General features: G+C 38.9%; 1 protein-coding gene across 5 annotated transcripts in view; it reads left to right on the top strand.

Moving 5' to 3' along the window:
• ATP9B (ATPase phospholipid transporting 9B (putative)) overlaps positions 1–19,059 on the top strand; it is a 190,851-nt gene that overhangs the window by 148,010 nt on the left and 23,782 nt on the right. For all 5 annotated transcript variants that reach the window (XR_012763527.1, XR_012763526.1, XR_012763525.1 and 2 more), the window contains exons 14-16: positions 4,518–4,630; positions 8,264–8,512; positions 18,409–18,570. Coding sequence is in view for 2 of the 5 variants with exons in the window: in XM_075417049.1 (XP_075273164.1) it covers positions 4,518–4,630; positions 8,264–8,512; positions 18,409–18,570 (524 nt within the window). In the remaining 3 variants the exon portion in view is untranslated. The remainder of the gene's footprint in view (positions 1–4,517; positions 4,631–8,263; positions 8,513–18,408; positions 18,571–19,059) is intronic.

The raw sequence follows: 19,059 nt of genomic DNA, 5'->3' as shown, positions 1-19,059 counted from the left end.
TCATGCACAGTGATGCTATCATGTCAGAAGTCGATATCGTACAGTACAGCAAAATCATCATCCTAATCCTTTTTCCAGTGATGATGAATAGCATGGCAGTAAACACATACTGCAAGTAAGGATTCAAAAACCACAGCCATCTGATCAAAGTCAGCAACATTTTTACCGGTGACTATTTAACTAACACAGAAAAATGCATACAACAGAATTTAACAAAATCTAAGAAAGCAGTTTTAACACACACTGCTCAGCCCTGCTGTTATCCCTGCCCCACGCCTGGGCGCCAAATTAATGTCTTGGTTTCAGCTGCCGCCGGCAACAAAAGCGCCACGCGGCCGCCCCTCCCCCCGCCGGGGTGCGGAGGAGAATGGAAAGAAACAGGCAGAAACTGGTGAGTCGGGATAAGGGCAGTTTAACAGAACAGCAAACAGAGGGAACAGGAACAACAACGGTACAGATAAGGAGAAAACACGACAAAAAACAGACCCGCTCTCTCGGACCGCACCGGAGCCGCACGCTCCCGAGCCGCGAGTGAGTCCCTGCCGTGCCCCGCCCCCCACCGGAACCCAGCGTGACGTCACATGGTATGGAATACCGGGCTCTGTTTGGCCAGGTGGGGTCAGCCCCCATCCCCCGGCTGTGCCCCCTCCTGGAGTCCGGTGAAAATTAACCCTGGCCTGGCCAAACCCAGGACACTCATGCTCAGCCGGATTGTTTTCAACAGTCTAATTATTAAGAGCATTGGGCCTGATCTTCCTTAAAGTTTCCATAGAAGTGTTCACATTTACGCTGACTTTGTTTCAGCAAATAGCTCAAACAAAGCACTCGCATTTTATGAAATGTTAATCACCCTGTCAGTTTCTCACAAACTTATGAATTATGTGCTGTACATAGTTTCTTAGTTTTTTGTTTTGGATTGTTGATACTGGTCCAAATTACCATCTTGTAATATAAGATCAGAGAGATCTGCATCTGCTTCTCAAAAACAAAATAAAAAAAACTCTGCTGCTCTGTTGTGAGTCACATCTGTTGCCACCCAGGGAATGATGCCTTCAGGACTTTTTCCTTAGAAATTAATTTCCTCTTTGCCTGCTTTACTCTGTGTTTAATGATACAATTGGGGGGGGGGGAAGCTCTTGGCTTCATTAAAGGACATACTAAATTTTTCGTCAGCAATTGTATACTAACTTTTCATCAGGGTATTTTCCTTGAGTGGTACCGGCATTCCAGAGCAAAGTTTAAGAACGTCAAATATTAGTAGCAGATCATATATGGACTAGCATAATTCCTGGAAGCTTTTCTAAAATAAATTTTTTTTTATCTAATAACTCTTCGTATTAGCAATGTCCTGAAAGCGTGGAATTGATAAGTAGGTCTTGAAAAAACGTTAAAAATAGAAAACCCTTTCACTGTTCTTTATTACTTATAGACTAGAGGGCTTGGTTTGGGGTTGCTTTTCATTCCTGAAATGGGCTATATTAGAAAATACACCTCTAGAAGGGCTTGCATTTGGGGCGTAAAGTCAAAGAGGTGTTGTTTTGTCAATGTGTGTTAGTCTTCAGTTAAAAGACTAAAATTTAAGACAGAACTGCTGCTAAAGTTAGAACATGACTGGTTGGCACCAAGTAAAATTTGAAACAAGTTGTTGGGAATGTTTCTGTCCTATTTTGGTGTTTCATTTAATGTTTTGGTTTCGGCTGCCGCCGGCAACAAAGACAAGTCATTAAGGGAATTTAGAAGTAAATTCTTAATTTGCACATGTGGTCAAACAACTTCCACGTGGAGGACTTTAAAAGATGTGACTTGGTTTATTTTTTTGCAGGAATTTCTGGGAGCACTTTCAGAAACGCAGCTCCCCATGTTTGGCTCATAACATACCGGGTTTATCGTGGCTCTTGTTGAGAGCTTTGCACTAGGATTGAGAAGCACAACAAACTGTAATTGTTGTTTCTTTGGTTTTTTTATTCTTTTCTTTTGGATTACAATTTTGTGTAGCAGGTACAGGTGTTTTTGCAGCCTCTGTTCGTGTGTCATAGATGTGTCCTATCACTGTAGCTGGTGGAAAGGATCGTAGAAGTAATGTCAGGTGCAAGTATTGAGTCAGGATTGCCAGAATGTTGATGTTCATGTCTTTACAAGTTGATTCTTTTTCCTCACCCATTTTTCCTAAACCTCCTTCCCTGGCACCTGATTGTTGCAAGATAGGAAAATCCATACTTTTCTGTTCGGATGCGTTTCTTCTCTGCTTGCTGAGAAGGGGTTGGGAGGGGGCAACACACAACTCTTCCACCTATCTAACTCTCCTCCACCAAGCATGCTTTGGAGTTGGACTGATTTAATGGTGTCAGAAGAAATCATCTTTCCATATAATAATCACAGGGCTAATTTTGTTTCCTGCTCAGTTTTTCCAAGCAGCAATTACAGAACTGGTGGGAAGCGGGTTTGACAGTTGCCTGCTGTCTCAAGTTTTAGTTTCACAATTCCTAGGCAGCCTGTGTTTGAATTCAAAGGCTTGGCAAAGCTGAGGGCACTGAGAAGGTGTAGGCATGCCTGGAAAGTAGGGAAGGTGATGCAGATTTACTTGGAAATTTCTTGCAGCAAACATTATGGAACAAAACAGGTGGGTTTTGTTTTTGTTTCTCGTGTGCAAACTGGAGATTGGACTTTTCAAGTCTGTAAAGTCAAAAATTTAATCCACAAATTTGTCTCAATAAAAATACAGCCTTTAAAAGCAGAAGTAGTTTTATATGGGTAGTGTAAAACCAAAATAATCTTCTTATCCCTTGTATAAAAGTAAGCGAAAATTTCTGACTTGCTGATTCTAGAGACGAGGACATTTGTCTTCATGGGCTCTTTTCCAGCCTTGGGAAAATTCTGCTTCTCATGTGATTTTTTTTTTTTTTTTTTTTTTAATGATATGTGGATTTTATGGAGAATTTATGCATTTCACGTTAACCTTATTTTAAATATTTTTTAAAATTCAAATAAAATGACAAAAAAAAAAATCCTCAACAATATGGCTAGAAAAGCGAATGGGAAGCATCATTTTTTCATAGTAGAGGGGGAATTTGGAGTGAGCATTTAGTGCTGGTGATATGGGAAGACATGGTTTGATAGTGCAGTGTGATGGTGCAGCTGAGATGGAGTGTCACTGGACAGATGTTCCCAGGGAGCAGGAGTAGTATGTACCTCAAGTGTAACAAAGGACAAGAGACTTTTACAGCCCTGCTGAATTGTTGAAGATCGCTGATGGTTCTAGCCCTATTAGATGCATAAACTGGATTCTAACTGTCCAAACAGTTCTGTTTTCCGGATAGTAATTATAGCGTATCTCGTGCTTTTAGTCTTCTCTCTTCCTGTGGCTTACTGTGTATTTTGTCACGCTGGGACAAAGACATGGTATAAAAATAGTATAAATACAAATATATATATATTTATATATTATAAATATATACATATAAAGTATATAACTATATTTTATATAAATATATATTTACATATAAATAAATAATATATATAAAAAGAAATAAAATGAAAAAGAAATATTTTATTCTGCAATTTTTATTTATAGATACTGATCATATCCTCCATATTAAAAATATTGTAGGAGCTTCAAGAATGTCGCTTTTGCCACCATGATGTGTTTATTACTTTTATCATCAGATTTATGTATTTTAATGACTCAAAACTGTGTGCTTAAATATAAGAATAGCTTTATACTGTATTAATTTCACTTTGGCTGAGTAACCATAGACATAAAGTTTTAGGAAGGGCCGTTATCAACATAATCTTTTGTGAGCTGACTGTGGGAAGCTAGGTGGTAGTGACCTCTCTGCCTGATGTGCCCCATCACGGGAGGCTGAAGCCAGCACCCCTCGATTAGAGCTTTTCCAAACAGGATGTGACAGGTTGGCAGAGGTGGACGCAAAGTGTCGGTCTGCGACTGACACCCTGTACTTTCTTACAAATGTGAAGTGAGCTCTGAAAGCACTGATTTCACTCATTCTGGCTCATTCCGGTTAGAGGCTAAATCTGCCAAATTTGGAGGTGATGTCAGGTCTTAATGATTTACTCTAGCTAACAGTGAATGTGCCCACTTGCCAGAGTGTCTGCCTTCATTCATGAAGTGCAGGACATGTGTATGAATTTCGGGGGGTTGGGTTTTGGGGTCTTTTTTTTGCTTTAGATTTTCTGATACAGGGTACAAACTTTTGCATTGGCTTTTGAGAGTCAGTTCCATCCAGATACTGCATTTTCTGTCTTTCTTATGAAAGTTTTTGTCTTTTTTTGAGCTTCTATATTTAGTTGTGTTGGTAGAATCAGCTTGCAGGTGGAACCAGTGATTTCTTCCAGTATGACTAACCCTGATCTTTCTCCACAAGCATTCTTTTAATCAACTAAACTGATGCTAGCTCGTGATTCCTTCCTTCTTTCCAAAAGGAAGATTTTGGGGGGTTTTTTGTGGTCTTCTCGTGGTATTTTTTGCTGGTTTGTGATGTGCTACTTCTTTATTACAGGAACACTTACACAGAATGAGATGGTGTTTAAGCGCCTCCACCTAGGTACTGTGTCCTATGGAACAGACACAATGGATGAAATTCAGAGTCATATTATAAACTCGTATTCACAGGTATCTCATTTTGTAAATCATTTACCTTTAATATTGAGATTTTTTTAACAGCATTGAAGCATTGTTGTTACTGATTATGTCTAGAAATTTGAAATGCTATGAAAGTTCTTTCATCTGTAGATATCTCTTAACAGATGTGATGAAAGGGAAAAATGTGACAGTACGTAGTTCTCTTCTGGTTCTGGAGTTCCTTGTAATACCGACTTAAAGAAGCTGACTTTTCAGTTCCCCACTAGCAGAAATCTGTGTTAACCTGTCTGTGCCGTGCAGTCTTTCTCCTGCCAAATCATCCAAGAGTAAGCTATTCACTACTGAGACTACAAATTACAAGTGTCCAGAACAAGACGAACAGTAATTACATCTTTGAAGATATTCATCAAGAATAGACAGCAAAAAGCCACATTAATTGGTATAACCAAAAAGTAAAAAAAATAATTGTCAAAATAAAATTTATAGAGACAGATCTAAAAAGTTTTTTTAAAAAATTAAGATGATTATAAACAGCATATAACTGGGGGGAGGAAGGGGGGTGAGAAAATGGAAAACTCTGTATTGCTTGAGAGTGAAGCATTCCTGTGATATGTGAGAGTGCTTGGTCTGAAGAGTGTACAAGGGGATTGTGGCTCCCTGTCTGTCTGTGGGTCAGTTGTGGGGTGAAGGAGGCAGACAGAATTTTGCAAGTGTTGCTTGTATTTCCCATGTATGTAAACTATTCGGGTGCATTCTGCAAAACTTTCTAAGCACCTGATTCCACTCTGAGATTAGGGAGGATTTTTTACTTGATTTTTAAATTCTATTCTTTGAAACAAAGAAGAAAAAAAATTGACAGAGGAGGATATAAACGATAGGTTAACTAATATTTCTATATGTTGCGTACAGTATGATAATAAAGCTTCATATGAAAGTTCTTTTCCATAGTTAACGTGGATACACAAACATGACTGGCTGACCCAGTTAAGTTTGTAGACTGACCTCCTTGTCTGTGTCCTCATTTTCTCTTGCAACAGGATTGTAGGATCAACAATTGATTTGAACCTTCAGTTGTGCTGTTTTGAACTATGGCTCCTTTCTCATTTAATAACAAAAATTAAAAAGTGGCTGTTTGACACAGCGCTGCACTCTAGTTAATATTATGTAGCTTTTGGGAAGAGAGGCAGGAGGGAAAGCAGTGAATTAGCAATGTATGTTATGAGTTTCTAGTCTACAACTTCAACTTGTGTGTTACTTCCCATCTAAACAGATGAACAAATCCACTTCTTCGATTTATTCAAGGAAAAGGAATTCATTTCAGCTTCATTCTTAGTACGTATAGCTAGGAATAGTAACCCAGATGCAATAATAGGCCTTGGAAATGAGATAGACATGGAGTTCCTTTACCTAAAGATCCGCAGTCTAAGTACGGTTCTGGGTGGGTTGTTGAAAGTAATTGCTACATGACTATGTTTGTAAAAATCACCCAAACATCGTTTCTGATGGCACACCTAGGTCTGGCTGAGTTTGATGACTAAGCACCAGTCTTCCAGAGGGCGTATATTCATTAACACTACTGGTTTCGTACTGTGCGGTTAAATGTGCGATCTGAAAAGAATTGCATGATTCCGGGTGTTCGTATTTGCTTAAAGCTTTTACCAGTTTGCTGTAAAATTTAATGAGTAGTACCCACGGTTAGTTACGTTTTTAATAACTGTAACATATTTTCCACTGAAATTTTTAAAAGTAGTAAGAAATGTGAGGGAAGCTCTGCCCCCCCCCCAGTTGTGGGAGAAGATCTCCGCAATCTAGGTTTGCTGTTAGTAGGTGATGATAAGAACTTTCTTGGAACATCCTTTTTTTTTTTTTTCCAGCTTTGTATAGCACTACTTGCTGTTTAAATAATGCTTTAATTATTTGTGTGTTGGTAGCAACTCTTTAAAACAGAAAAAATGAAAGCATCTTGGTAACAAAACAAGCAACTATTAAACAATTGTTTCAATCTGAGAAAGTATGGCGAGGCTTTTATTTAATCTATGATAATAGAAGCTGCCAGTTAGCTAGGCAATGGTTCTTGTGTGACATTGATTTTATCCCTTGTTTGTGTTCTGTTTTATTATTACAGTGGACCTACTAGACTATTGTCATCTTAATGTAACACACAAATCTATTATAACCTGATTATATTTCCCCACTGGAAGCATTTTGTGATAGAGGGCATAATCTTTAATGCAATTTGTGTGAAATTAAATTATACAAGCATCAATAAACATAACATAATTCAGAAGGAGTAAATCAGCTTAATTTATTTGTGGCTGTAATGGCATCAGCGCTAGCAGAATGCAAATGCAGAGGTTTAAAGCAGCAGCTAAAAAGCAGTGCCAGATGAACAGAAAGTTAAACCCTTTATTAGAGAGCACTGTAATTTGATGGGCAGAATGTTCACGGTTCAGCAGATTGCAGTCAGGAGGAAAAAAGCGTGGGTTTGGAAGAGATTTTCTGAGTTACCCTGGAGTGAACAGAAGAGCCTTTGGTAATACTGCCAACACATTTAATGTGCTGACTTTAAAAAAAAAACAAAAACAAAAAACAAACAAACAAACAAAAAAAACAACAAAAATAACCCAAAATAACCCAAAACCAAACACAAACAAACAAAAAACCCCAAACCACAATAAAATCCAAAACAAAAAAAAAAAACAAACCCACTTATTTTCAACTAATTATAAATACACAGTACTTTCTCTTAAAAGGTTAATTGAATCATGTGCTGAAGGATAACTTAAGATAGTGCTAGTTTAGTGGTTATGCAGCAGTACTGTGGTCTTCGATATGTGTCAAACTTATTTTGCATGATGAGTGTATTAGATTATTGCATTCTTGTAAGGACAAACAAACTTCAGCCTGCAGCAAAAGCATACAACCTGCATTAGTTCACAAATAATACAGAAATGGTGTAGGTTATATATTAAATCTGCAATATTTATATTTTAATGACTCCTAATATTTATACTTCACAATGAGACTTGCTTTTGTTCTTTTGTTACATAGCAATGTGGTGGTCTTTAAAACACAGAGATTCAGGTGAAAATTTAAAGAAAAAGGGTTTTTTTTCAATTTAGCGGCCTTAGTTTCCAGCCTCTGAATGTAGACAAGTGACAAAGAGACTGAAGAACAACTTGCGGTTTTGTTCTGGGGTTCTGAACTCACACAGTTGGTTGCTGGCTTAAATACTTTTGAAAAACAATGCACAGAATGTGAAGGACATTAAAGGATGATTGTGACTGATCACTGAAAATGATAAATTCTGAAGTGAGGAGGCAGGGTTTTCTGCAGAATCGTCAGCCTGTTCGCCCCTTTTACTGCATACGTGTTCTCATTTCACATTTGAAGTTGTCTGCAGGCTCTGTTACTGAAGTCTAACTAGACATGCAAGGTGATGAGCCCACAGTTCTGTATCAGTTCTACAGAAAAGTAGGTGAGGGTTTTCATGAATCACAAACTGAATGAGTTAACAGTAGGTTATGTCAAATAAATACGTGGTTACTATCCTTATCATTTATCAGCCTTTGTAATGGGAATAATCAGATATGTATATTAGTTTCTATCTTTTGTTTCCATTATTAAACTTTGTTTTACTATTCATTGTGTTGGGTCGTAAAGGTGCACTCTCAAAACAGTGGAAATAGTACAAGTTCAACACCATCTAGGAAACCTCAGTCATCTGCACCCAAAGTCCGCAAGAGTGTCAGCAGTCGGATACACGAAGCTGTGAAGGCCATTGCGCTGTGCCACAACGTGACCCCAGTGTATGAATCCCGGGCTGGTGTGTCTGGAGAAACAGAATATGCAGAGGTGGATCAGGACTTCAGTGATGAAAATCGAACTTACCAGGCTTCCAGCCCTGACGAGGTTAGTGAGCAAGGGTGAAAAAAATAATGTCTCATAAAGAACAGGATAAGCTGAGTTAAAAAGAGCAGAACTGTGAAAGAAGAGTGTTGGGCTGGGGTTTCTGTAGCATTAACAGTAATCTAGTTTTATTTCTTCTACAGCTGTAGAAAATACCTCGTTTCTTTGTTACATACAGTTGTTTTCAGTTATTTGACTAAAAGGTCTGTGAGGTCAGTGCTTCAGGATCAATACTGTGTTGAGTATTGCCATTAAAGGTATGAGGTGTATTCTCAAAACGTTAATCCATGTATGAATCATAGCATATATATGCAAAAGGGCATATGAACCTCTTTGAGTGATGGACAACCTGGTACATTAGCTAGAGACACCACCAGTTAGTGGAACGTATAGAATCTTAACAGGAAAAACCGCCAAATCTCAAATACTCTTGTAGAAAAGCTTTTGAGCTTCAAACCGCAGGCAGGTTCATATCTGCAAGGTTCAATCAAAATTGTATCAAGTGTAGCTCAAACTGAAAACCCTTTTTCAATGAAAACATGCATTTCACTTCCATTGAAATCCAATTTTTAAACAAATCCCGCTGCTTTCAGTGAATTTGAGTTATTGTTCCAAATAATCCTGTTTTGGGACCTAAACTGATTGCCTAAAATTGAGCCTAAAAAGATCCTAGAAGAGGGAGGCAAAGCTCAAGTTTTAGGATACTGCAAATAAGCATAAAAAAATAATTATAGCCCAGTTACTTGATAAAAATATGCATGTACTTGAAACAGTGAAATAGAGTATTTTGAGATTGGTTTCGCTCTGAAAGTGAAGAGGTTGAGGGGTGTCTTTGTTTTCAAGAAATTCTGGCAGTGTCTGAAGCTTGGATGTACTGTTGGTGGTGTAGCCACCGTAGCTTAGTCATAGGCAAAGCAAGGCGCTTGTAAGATGTGAAGAAGGAAGTGTGTATCTGAAAGCCTGTTATTTTTTCTAACCAGATAGGTTGATTTAATACAGGATAATGTTTCTTCCACAAACCTCGTCTTGCCACACCATAGCGGGTTGCTCTTGGTATATGTTTGGTTTACAGGTCTAATATGTCACCATATGTAAGACTAACAAAGCTTTAGTGATTCAAATTCTGCAAGCTGTAACTGCTAAAAGTAACAAGCCGGTAAGAAGTATTTTTAGGAATGCAAGAAATAAAATGAAGTCTGCCTTGATGTAGCACCGAACTAGCAGGCATTACAGGCATTTCAGGTGCTGTAAACACAGTTCATAGTGTCGAAGGATTGTAGGATATAAAGAAGTGACAGGTTCTCAGTGATTAAAAAGTGGCAGTCAGGACATTTTTAAAAATAAACTCTAGGCAGGACTTCAGATGCTGCTCTTTGGCTCAAATCAATAATCCAGAATACTCTATGCGGTGTTACGTAGTGTGGGTTGATCTGCGTGCTGAATTGAGAATGCTGGAAGTGCAGTTGTTTATGCCAGAGTTACACTGTAAATATCATTTGCCTTCGTAGCTTTATAATATTTGACTTGTATTATGCACATGTACGAATTTTCACATGCACATAGATTCATATTTGCTGAATCAGTGTAATGAGCCTGTGAGGTATTACTAAATACAATGAAAGACTGCACGAGCAAGTATCTCCCTATGAAGATACGATGACAGCTATGGAGTTCTGCTTTAACAGATAAAGGCATTGCTAAACGACATGAAGGAGATATGCAATTGAGGGAGACTGTGTGAGATTTTTCTCCCATTTGCTCTTTTCTCTGTGGGCTTTTTGTATATTCATTCAGTTGTTTGGAACCTGAAAATATTACCATAAAGAGCAACTCTTCTCCCATATCTGCTGAAGCAAACAGCTGTAAGACAAGGATTACGCAAGTGGTGCCCTGGGAAGACAGTAGGGAATCTGACCTTGAAAAGAGGAAAGTTGATAAAGTGCTAGTACGAGAGATCTGGGACTCAGGGTGGACGGGGAAGTGGAAGAGGAAATTGGCAGCAAAGAAACTGTTAGTGCTTCAAGGCAGAGAAAGCATGAGTATCTGTTTAATAATGGGGTTTTTTTATGTTCTCGACTCGTACATTCAGACTATATGACAGTGAAATGAAAAACTTACATTTCAGAACAGACAGCATTACATTTCCTTTTTGTTTCTCAAAGATAATGTTTGAAACACTAGTAAAATTATAATATTGAACAAACATGTTTTAATATCAGGAGATATTGATGCTAAATGGAGTCTTATAAAAAGATGAAGCTACAAAAACCATTTAAACAGTGTAAAAATTGCAGCATGACAGCAAAAAGCCTAGGAGTTGAAAGACTAGCAGGTCTTTATCATAATTTTTTTAAGAGTTCTATTGATGCAATGTTTGCAAATCACTGGAGCCTAAGGAAAATAATGTAAATGGTTCATTATTTAGCTTATTGAACTTTCCTGCAGTTAGGTTGACGGATGATGCCAATGTTTCCCAATCACCAAAGTACCATTTTAAAAGCATTTTTTATTGAATAAAGTGCTTTGAATATTGCACCCTGGAGCTTTATTTAGGGAAATGGTTCAATTGATGTTTTCTGTTTAACCTCAGCGCTGACCTATCACAACATATTTGGTTAATAAGCAACATTATCATTTAATAGACTTCACCAGTTTTATGCATTGTACTTTCTCAACATTACAACTCTATTCTCTTACATTTTGTTTATGGATCTGGCTTGACTGCAGTCTTTTGAAAGAAGATGTTATTTGCATGATATAATATTACATGAGATCACCTTAGCATAGAAAGAGCAGAGAACTATGTGTAAGTATAACCTATTCTTCCATGTAGGAGAGCGTTGACACACTATGCACTTAATAAATTGACTTGAGGAATTCATTTGAAAGTCTTCACATCTGTCTGTGTATGTGTGCATCTATATACAGATAAAATATAACCATAACAAGGTATGCACATTTAGAAGTAGGTACATTCATCATAAAAGATGTATTTATCTATTGTTAGAGTAACCTGAGATAAGTAACTGATTTTGTATTCATGATGTGAACCCTACTTATGCCAGGCTCTTTGTTTCTTATGATAAGTGATCAATATTTCATTTTCTCTGAAAGAGTGGAAAGTTTCATTTGTCTGTCACTTGTCCTCTACAGCTGTAGCATAGCAAACAATAAATATTCACTGAGAACTCGCTGGAAAAAATGGAAACGACTCCTCTTTGGCCATCGTAGGTGTGGGTTCAGCTCATCTGTAGAAAGCCTTAATGTAATGAACAATCATAAAAGGATATAAGCTAGGTAGGTAAAGCAATGGAGTTCAGAGGTCGCAGACCCAAGCAATTCAAGGGCATGCTACCAACAGGAGCCTTTGAGGACCTTTGCTGCCCTTGGTCAGAAGAGATTGATCAGGCACGATTTTTAATGACTGCTTACTCTCATAAACCAGCTATTTATTGGTTATGCTTTGTCGTGCACTGTAAAATTCTCAAGCATTTGTAATTCCAGGATTTTGAATATTTAAATACTACCTTAAAGTGTGGTCAGTTATTGAATTCCAACATTTTGGTCCAGAGACAACAGAGTTGCTAAAATTAATTACAAGGATACAAAGCCAATCATTTAAAAATGGACAAGGAAATGATATGCCCTTACTGAAGCAGCTTTTGTGTTTACAAAAGTGAAGCTGTAATGTATGAGACATGTTGTATTGTTTAATTCATTTTATTGTGTGTACTTATTGAAGCAGGACTAATTGTGTTGTTGTGTCAATGTATTGTGAAAAGCAAATCACTCAGTAGCATAAAACCATCACTTTCATGACCTTTGAGACCCACAAAGAATAACTACTCCACAGCTTGTCTTGAATATTGATCGGCAGTTTTTTTGCATTATCAAGCTGTATTTTTAAGTTAATAATTTTATTTTGATTATGAAGTTTCTTGATGAAAAGCGATGGTCTGCAAGTGTTAGTTATCATATCATTGTTTATAGATATAAACAAACCAGTGCTGATGGGAAACACATGTGAGTTGTTGTTGAACAATCCAGACAGAAACTGTTGGGAGCACACAGGCAGTGGGAAAAAGAAATCTCACTGCTGCTTCACTGCTTCCAAACCAATAACCTTGACTTCAAAATGCCACACATATAACCTCCTTACAGAGCAAGCTGATCTTGAAAGTAGATCCTATTGCCTGAAGTGAAGATGCTCTTAAATACTCTGAAATAAATGAAGGTTGGTTACATGAGAATTCTTCTAAGCAGCAAAACTAGCTTACAGAATTTCCATCCCTAAGTCCTTCTTTCTCACCCTGCAAATTGCACCCTCGTGTATGCCAAAACCTTCAAAGCCTTTATTCATATGGGTCGTTTTTTCAGTTGAAGTGGTCAGGTTCATAGCATGGCTCCAGAAGAGCTGTCAGCACAACTGTGGGGGAACTTCCAGACTGATGGATGGGTTGGAGGAGAACTGCCAGCAGCTGCCGCAAGGCGATGGATCTTTTGCTTAAACTGCTGTTAGCTCAGAAGGGAACATTGTATGTTGGAAGTGGCGATTAGTTAGTCATAAGCTGTTTGAGCACCGCTTTGTAAATATTGAGCAGTTCGGTATTTCTGGAGTCTCCTTCTCTGGAGATATTCAAGACCCGCCTGGACAAGGTCCTCTGCAGCCTGCTGTAGGTGACCCTGCTTCGGCAGGGGGGTTGGACTAGATGACCCACAGAGGTCCCTTCCAACGCCAAACATTCTGTGATTCTGTGATTCAGCTGGGGAGGAGCAATGGCAGGCTGGCCTGCGAGGAAGGGGAAGTCAGGAGCCGAGCATGGTAGCCGGGTGGCTAAAGGCAGTGGCCTCGCTGATGAGGTATACCACACCACAATATCCAGGCAAGGTGAGGAGAGCTTGTCCCATGATGGAAGCTAGAGACAGTCAAGAGTACAGATTGTTGTACAGGTCTGTGGTGACGAGGCATGTCTGAATTCAAGCCAAGAAGTCAAATCGGTAAGTCAGCATCAGGTGCCAAACCAGGAGCCAACATTAGCCACAGATGGGTGATTGCAAGGGAACTTTGTGGTGGTGGAGCAGGTCCAAAGCCAGGAGGTCGTGTCTGCCTGCCAGGGCCAGGTCAGCAGGGTACGTGGCCAGGTGTGGGCATCGCTGCAACGTGACTGCAGCGTGGCTCTCACAGGACCAGGCGTGAGAGCCGAGTGACAGGGCGAGCGCAGCCTCCATGGGGGCTGCTTCGAGCTGCTTCTTCGTGACAGCTCTTAACAGTGAGCTGGCCTTGAGTGCAGCTGATTAAACTCCTGGGAAGGAGAGCGCACTCAGGGCCTTGACAGTTTCAGTCTAAATAGGGGTTTGAATATTGTTTCGCAGAAATACATTGCTGTTCTGTCTTGGTTGATAAAAGGTTTGAGTAAAGTAAGTATCCAATCTTTGTTTCAATTTACCCAAGCTAAGAGTGGTTTATTGGTTGGGGTTTTTTTTTCCACTTCTGCTTTCTCTCTCAAAATGCTGTATTATAAAAAACAAAATTAGTGGATTAGGTTTCTAAGACCAGCTAAGTTGCAAACAGCCCAGAATTCAAAGGGAGCAGTAGTAGTATGATGGTTTGGATGTTCCAGTCCTGATTGATGTAGTATCTAAAGCAGGCAAGAACACCCTTAGGGCATTTTTTTGGTCTTCTGCCAAGCAGTAACAGTCTTTTAGGATTGATCCAGTAACCGAAGGTCTTCAGGATTCAGCAGGGTGCCTCATATACCTCGCTTTGTGGACTTATAACCCTGTGTGCCCAAAGGCGAGGCGAGTTTTTTTTTTTTTTTTTCAGGTGACCGTATCAGGTTTTCTTTAACTGGGACTTCTTCACACCATCGCGCTCCCAAGATGACAGGCAAGTAGAGGGAGTTACATTTTCCACAGAGCAAAGGGACTCAGTGTTGCAATTCCCCAGACTGAAAATTAGCTGGGTGAGAAGTGATACTTCCTGTTGGTCCAGAGGAAGCGAAGGAAGATGTTAATCTGAGAGGGAGTGAGAGTGCCCTTCCTTGTGCATGTCACTCACTCTCACAGGGAAAGGTCAGGAGAATTCAAAGATGGGCTTTGAGCTGGGCTATGTAAGGAGCAGTTCTGTACATACTGATTGAATGGCCTAAAGCCATCTAACACCACTCCAGACAGAAGCAAGCTCCTGTTTCATCCTCCGGGTTGAAAGTGAAAAAAGATGTGGCTGTTCCTTTAAGTGCTTTCTGTGGACAATCTGTTTCATCTTACATGTTGGCCTTAATTTTGACTATTAACTCATGTGTGTAGTTTATAACATTTTCTGCCACATAATTATTTTCATTGGGGTTATTAAATGGAAGTTATAGGCTAATAGACTGTATAGTAGAACAGATTATTTCCTCAAAAAAAAAAAATGTTGGCACCATAGTTGAAAAAAAAGTTTTTTAAAATTGTTGATTAATATTTAGTTTAGGTCAAAATCAGTCTAGTGTTCTAATTAAATATGCAGTTCTGAATCCACAACAGCAATAATGTTTTGGGGTTTTTTTCTGTGCTTGTTATGGGGTTTATGAAGTCCTTAACTATTAATTTTCCTGACTTTAATAGGCTAAAGTTTTGTGGCTGATAAAATAGGTAACTGCATCATTGTCACTTAAAACTACCTATTTATGAGCTGCTTGTCTTGATTTAGTTCTGTAAACGAACACTTACAGACAAATGGGATGACTATGTCCCCAAAACATGGAATTAGTATGCAGGGCTGCCATGGTCTGTAACAAAAGTGCTTCTGAAGTTTCTCCTCTGCTCGCCCCTCTCGAGACGCTCAAGTTCCTCGGGCAGTTGAGCTAGACAAACCGTCCTGCTTGGAGAAGCTACTTCCACCTTCTGAGCTGGCACTGCTGTAGGTTACACTGTGGGTCGCACAGTCACCGCTTGAGTTGAGAGAGTTTCCTTATCAAGTCTCGGAGTTTGACGTTGAATGGAAAGCTGTGCTGTGGTAATTGAAGGGTTTGATATGTGGGGCTGTGAGCTGTGGAAGCTCTGAGAGTCGGGTGGCCTCTAGTGGAGAGAGATTGCTGACAGAGGCAACCAGAGCTCAACAGTAGCCATGTGGTAAATAGAAACATCTGAGAGATTTTGGGTAAGAAACACCAGACAGGAGGTGTTTCCCAGTACCTTTTGTCAGATCTGTTGCATTTCCATTTTGTAATGCAAGTATTTGCTACCTTCATTCCTCATGTGGAAGCTGCTGCTTGACGTTGTCCATGCGAGAGGTGCATAGATGTCTTTGTCCTTTGGATTGCTGCTGAGGAGGAAGGCAGCTGGCAAGTTAGAAACCACAGAAGCTCTCTGGGATTCCAGCTGCGTTACCTGTCCTGGGAACACCACGCAGTTAGTGGGTTCCGGTGCACACCTCTGTCTCAATAGTCGGAGGACGCTGTATCTGCCGGTCTACTTCTGTCTCCCAGGCAGCCGGTTTCCATAGCAGAGAAGCCTGATGATAGGCCAGGCAAGATACACAAAATATCCAAAGAAGTTCCTAACCTGGGTTCAGGAAACTTGACGCATTTCATCTGTGTGTGTTAGGGAATTAATGGTTATCAGCAAATAAATATTATAATTAGAAAGGATTTTTTTTAAAGCACAACGGTAGCATCACCAGCGAAGACTTCTGTGCTTGTCCAGCCTTTGATTGCTTTATCTGACTGTATCCAATATGTAAGCTCTGCAGAAGCCACAGCTGCTGTGTTTATGTGGCATTCTAGGGCTTCTTGATGTATGTGCACGAGATTGCAAGACCATTGTAATGTAAGGTTTCAAAAACATACTGAAGAGAATATACTTGCAGAGGGGAAACCTGAAGAAGAGGGACTTACTTAAGAATCCTTTTTCTAAAGTCTGTCCAGCCAGCCACTCAGTATATATTTATTTGTTAAGATTTATAGTTTAGATTTTCATGCCATTTGTGATTTTTTTTTTGTTTGTTTTAATTTGTATGTTCTAAAAGCTTCAGATATTTAATGGTAAGGTCTGGCCGTGTTGTTCTGGATGCTGTTAAGGTCTAGCTGCTCTGATTAATTCTGGATGACGAGAGTCAAACTTAATGTCTTGCTCTCAAGTTTGTTCAGTTGCTTGTTAGGCATCTATTTGATGCTTGAGCCTTATTGACTATTTCTGCTATGGTATTTGCACTTATCAATTTAAAAGAAAGAAAAAATATATGCGCTTGTGTGTAGGCCAGGTATAAGAATCCAAAATGACTGTGCTGTAAAATGCTAATTTAAATGGTAGGTGAAGCCAAGCATAAACGAAATAATAAACAGATGTGAGTCACCAAATATAGAACACTTAAGCCCTAGCTGCAAAGGGACACAAATGAGATGATAGGGTATTAGTAGAAAGATGCAATTTGCAGGTCAGAATGTAATAGTAACCTTTCACTGTGAAAATTGAAAATTAACCTTGGGAGTATTGGATCATTTACAGCTTATATGGTACTTTTATTGAGGAAGAAAAATCTCTAAAAAGACTTCCTGTGATTTTTGAGAGTTTAAAACTGTGCTTTTCAGAGTGTGTTCTTTTCTCTTCTGTAGCTTCGTCTCGCTGTATTTTCCTGTGGTGATGTCTACACAGATGGCACTACTAGGGTTTCTTAGGGCTTCACAGAGTTGGGTTTTTGTCCAATTTTAGATTTTCGTAGAATTTTCAAGATTTACTTGCTTTGGGTAAAATTCTTAGTGATTCATCACATCTGTTGAACTTACCTAGGGACTTTGCTACATACATGTCTTTTATTAGACTGCTGGATTTTTATTTCTTTCATCTTACCTGAGATTAGTAACAGATGCAGGTATCATAAAAATCGTATGAACTTCATTATAATTACCTTTCTAGTCATTTAAAATCTGGTTTCCAGTAACATTTGGAAAAATAAGAACAGAATTGAGAGGAAAATTTTTTTTTTATCCAAAACTTTCCATTCAGATATGGAATATGGCTTGTAGATAAACTAACAGTAAAGCAGTTTCCTAAAGTATGAATTTTTTGAAGGAATAAACCACATGGTGGTGATAGAAAAATATCTACTGTGTTTCTTAAAGTATAGCGTAGAAGAAAATAGCAGCCAGATGTCATGCACTTTAAAGCAGTAAAAATTTTAAAAAAAAGTGAATCTAATGCATGCATGTAAGATGCAGTGTGGTGACACCTAATAGTGATTATTGTATAATACAGCATTTCTGGGTTTGTAAAACAGACTTTCCCAGCGTGTTTGTGGGATGCAGTACTGTAAGCTTGGTTTCCATCTCATTTGGTACGGTAAGAACTCAATTACGTTCTTGTTGAAACAAAGTAATAAAATGATGCAAGTGAACAAAGTAAGCTAGAAATAATATCCTTTGCTTATCTATTTACTACGTATTACAGCATCTCAACTTGCATGCAATTGTAGATCTAATAAAACGTGTTATATGGAAATACTCCCAAAATCTGTTACTTACATAGAGGTGTCATTGGTACAGGAACTGTATTCTGGTTTTGCATAATTTCTGCTTGGATGTCCTGTAAATACCATTAAATATAGATCTGTGGGTTATTTATTAGAGCTGTTACTTCTGAACAGTGTGTTCTAAATACCTCATATGCAGGAAGAAGTTCAAATGAGTTTTTTTATTCTTCGTAAGAATCTTTGTAAGCTTTGTGAATGAAAATACTAATTTGTTGTGTTAAGATTTTGTACCCAGTCTTCTGCTATTCACATTTTTGTTTTCCTAGGTGCTTGGAGGAGTTTAGGCCTTTACCCTAGCAACAGTTGTTTGGCTTTAGCCTAATTTATGTAACAGTATAATAGACCTTTCACACTTAAACATGTCCGTCTCTTCCTTCTTCCCTTCCGTTAGGTCGCTCTGGTGCAGTGGACAGAGAGCGTGGGTCTCACGCTGGTGAGCAGGGACTTGACCTCCATGCAGCTGAAGACCCCAGGTGGCCACATCCTGACGTTCTACATCCTGCAGATCTTCCCCTTCACTTCTGAGAGCAAGCGCATGGGGATCATAGTCAGGGTAATTCGGAGGTGTTCTGGGTGCTGGCTTCTATTTCTCAAAAAATGTTTTTACTGCATGTTTATAAAATTTAATAGAAACTTGATCCTTCAGGAATGCATTTCACAAGATTTTCAGATGGCAAGTATACTTTGGACACAGGTACACATGAAATACTAGGCAAGCAATTGTAGAAAAGTCAGGCTAACCTCATGCTGCAGAGAGCTTTGTACAGGACAAAATCTCCTCTAGCATGTGAACATGTTCATTTCACTACTTCACACTTAGCCTCTGATGTTGCAAGTTGCCTTTAAGCCGTTGTTTTTTAATTTTCCATTAATTTCTTTCATGCAAAATATGTTGCCTCTTCAAGGGTTAAATTAAAATATGGCTGAAAATTAATGGCTGAATCTTTTTACAATAGTAATAGCAAAAAGTTAGCATCTTTCTATACTACTAGCGCTGCTGTTTTTCCAGATCCAGTATTGATATCTGAACTGGCATGCGTAC

Source organism: Opisthocomus hoazin, chromosome 3, assembly GCF_030867145.1.
Source record: "Opisthocomus hoazin isolate bOpiHoa1 chromosome 3, bOpiHoa1.hap1, whole genome shotgun sequence".
NCBI classification, from domain to species: domain Eukaryota; kingdom Metazoa; phylum Chordata; class Aves; order Opisthocomiformes; family Opisthocomidae; genus Opisthocomus; species Opisthocomus hoazin.
This window is presented reverse-complemented; position numbering and strand designations above follow the sequence as displayed.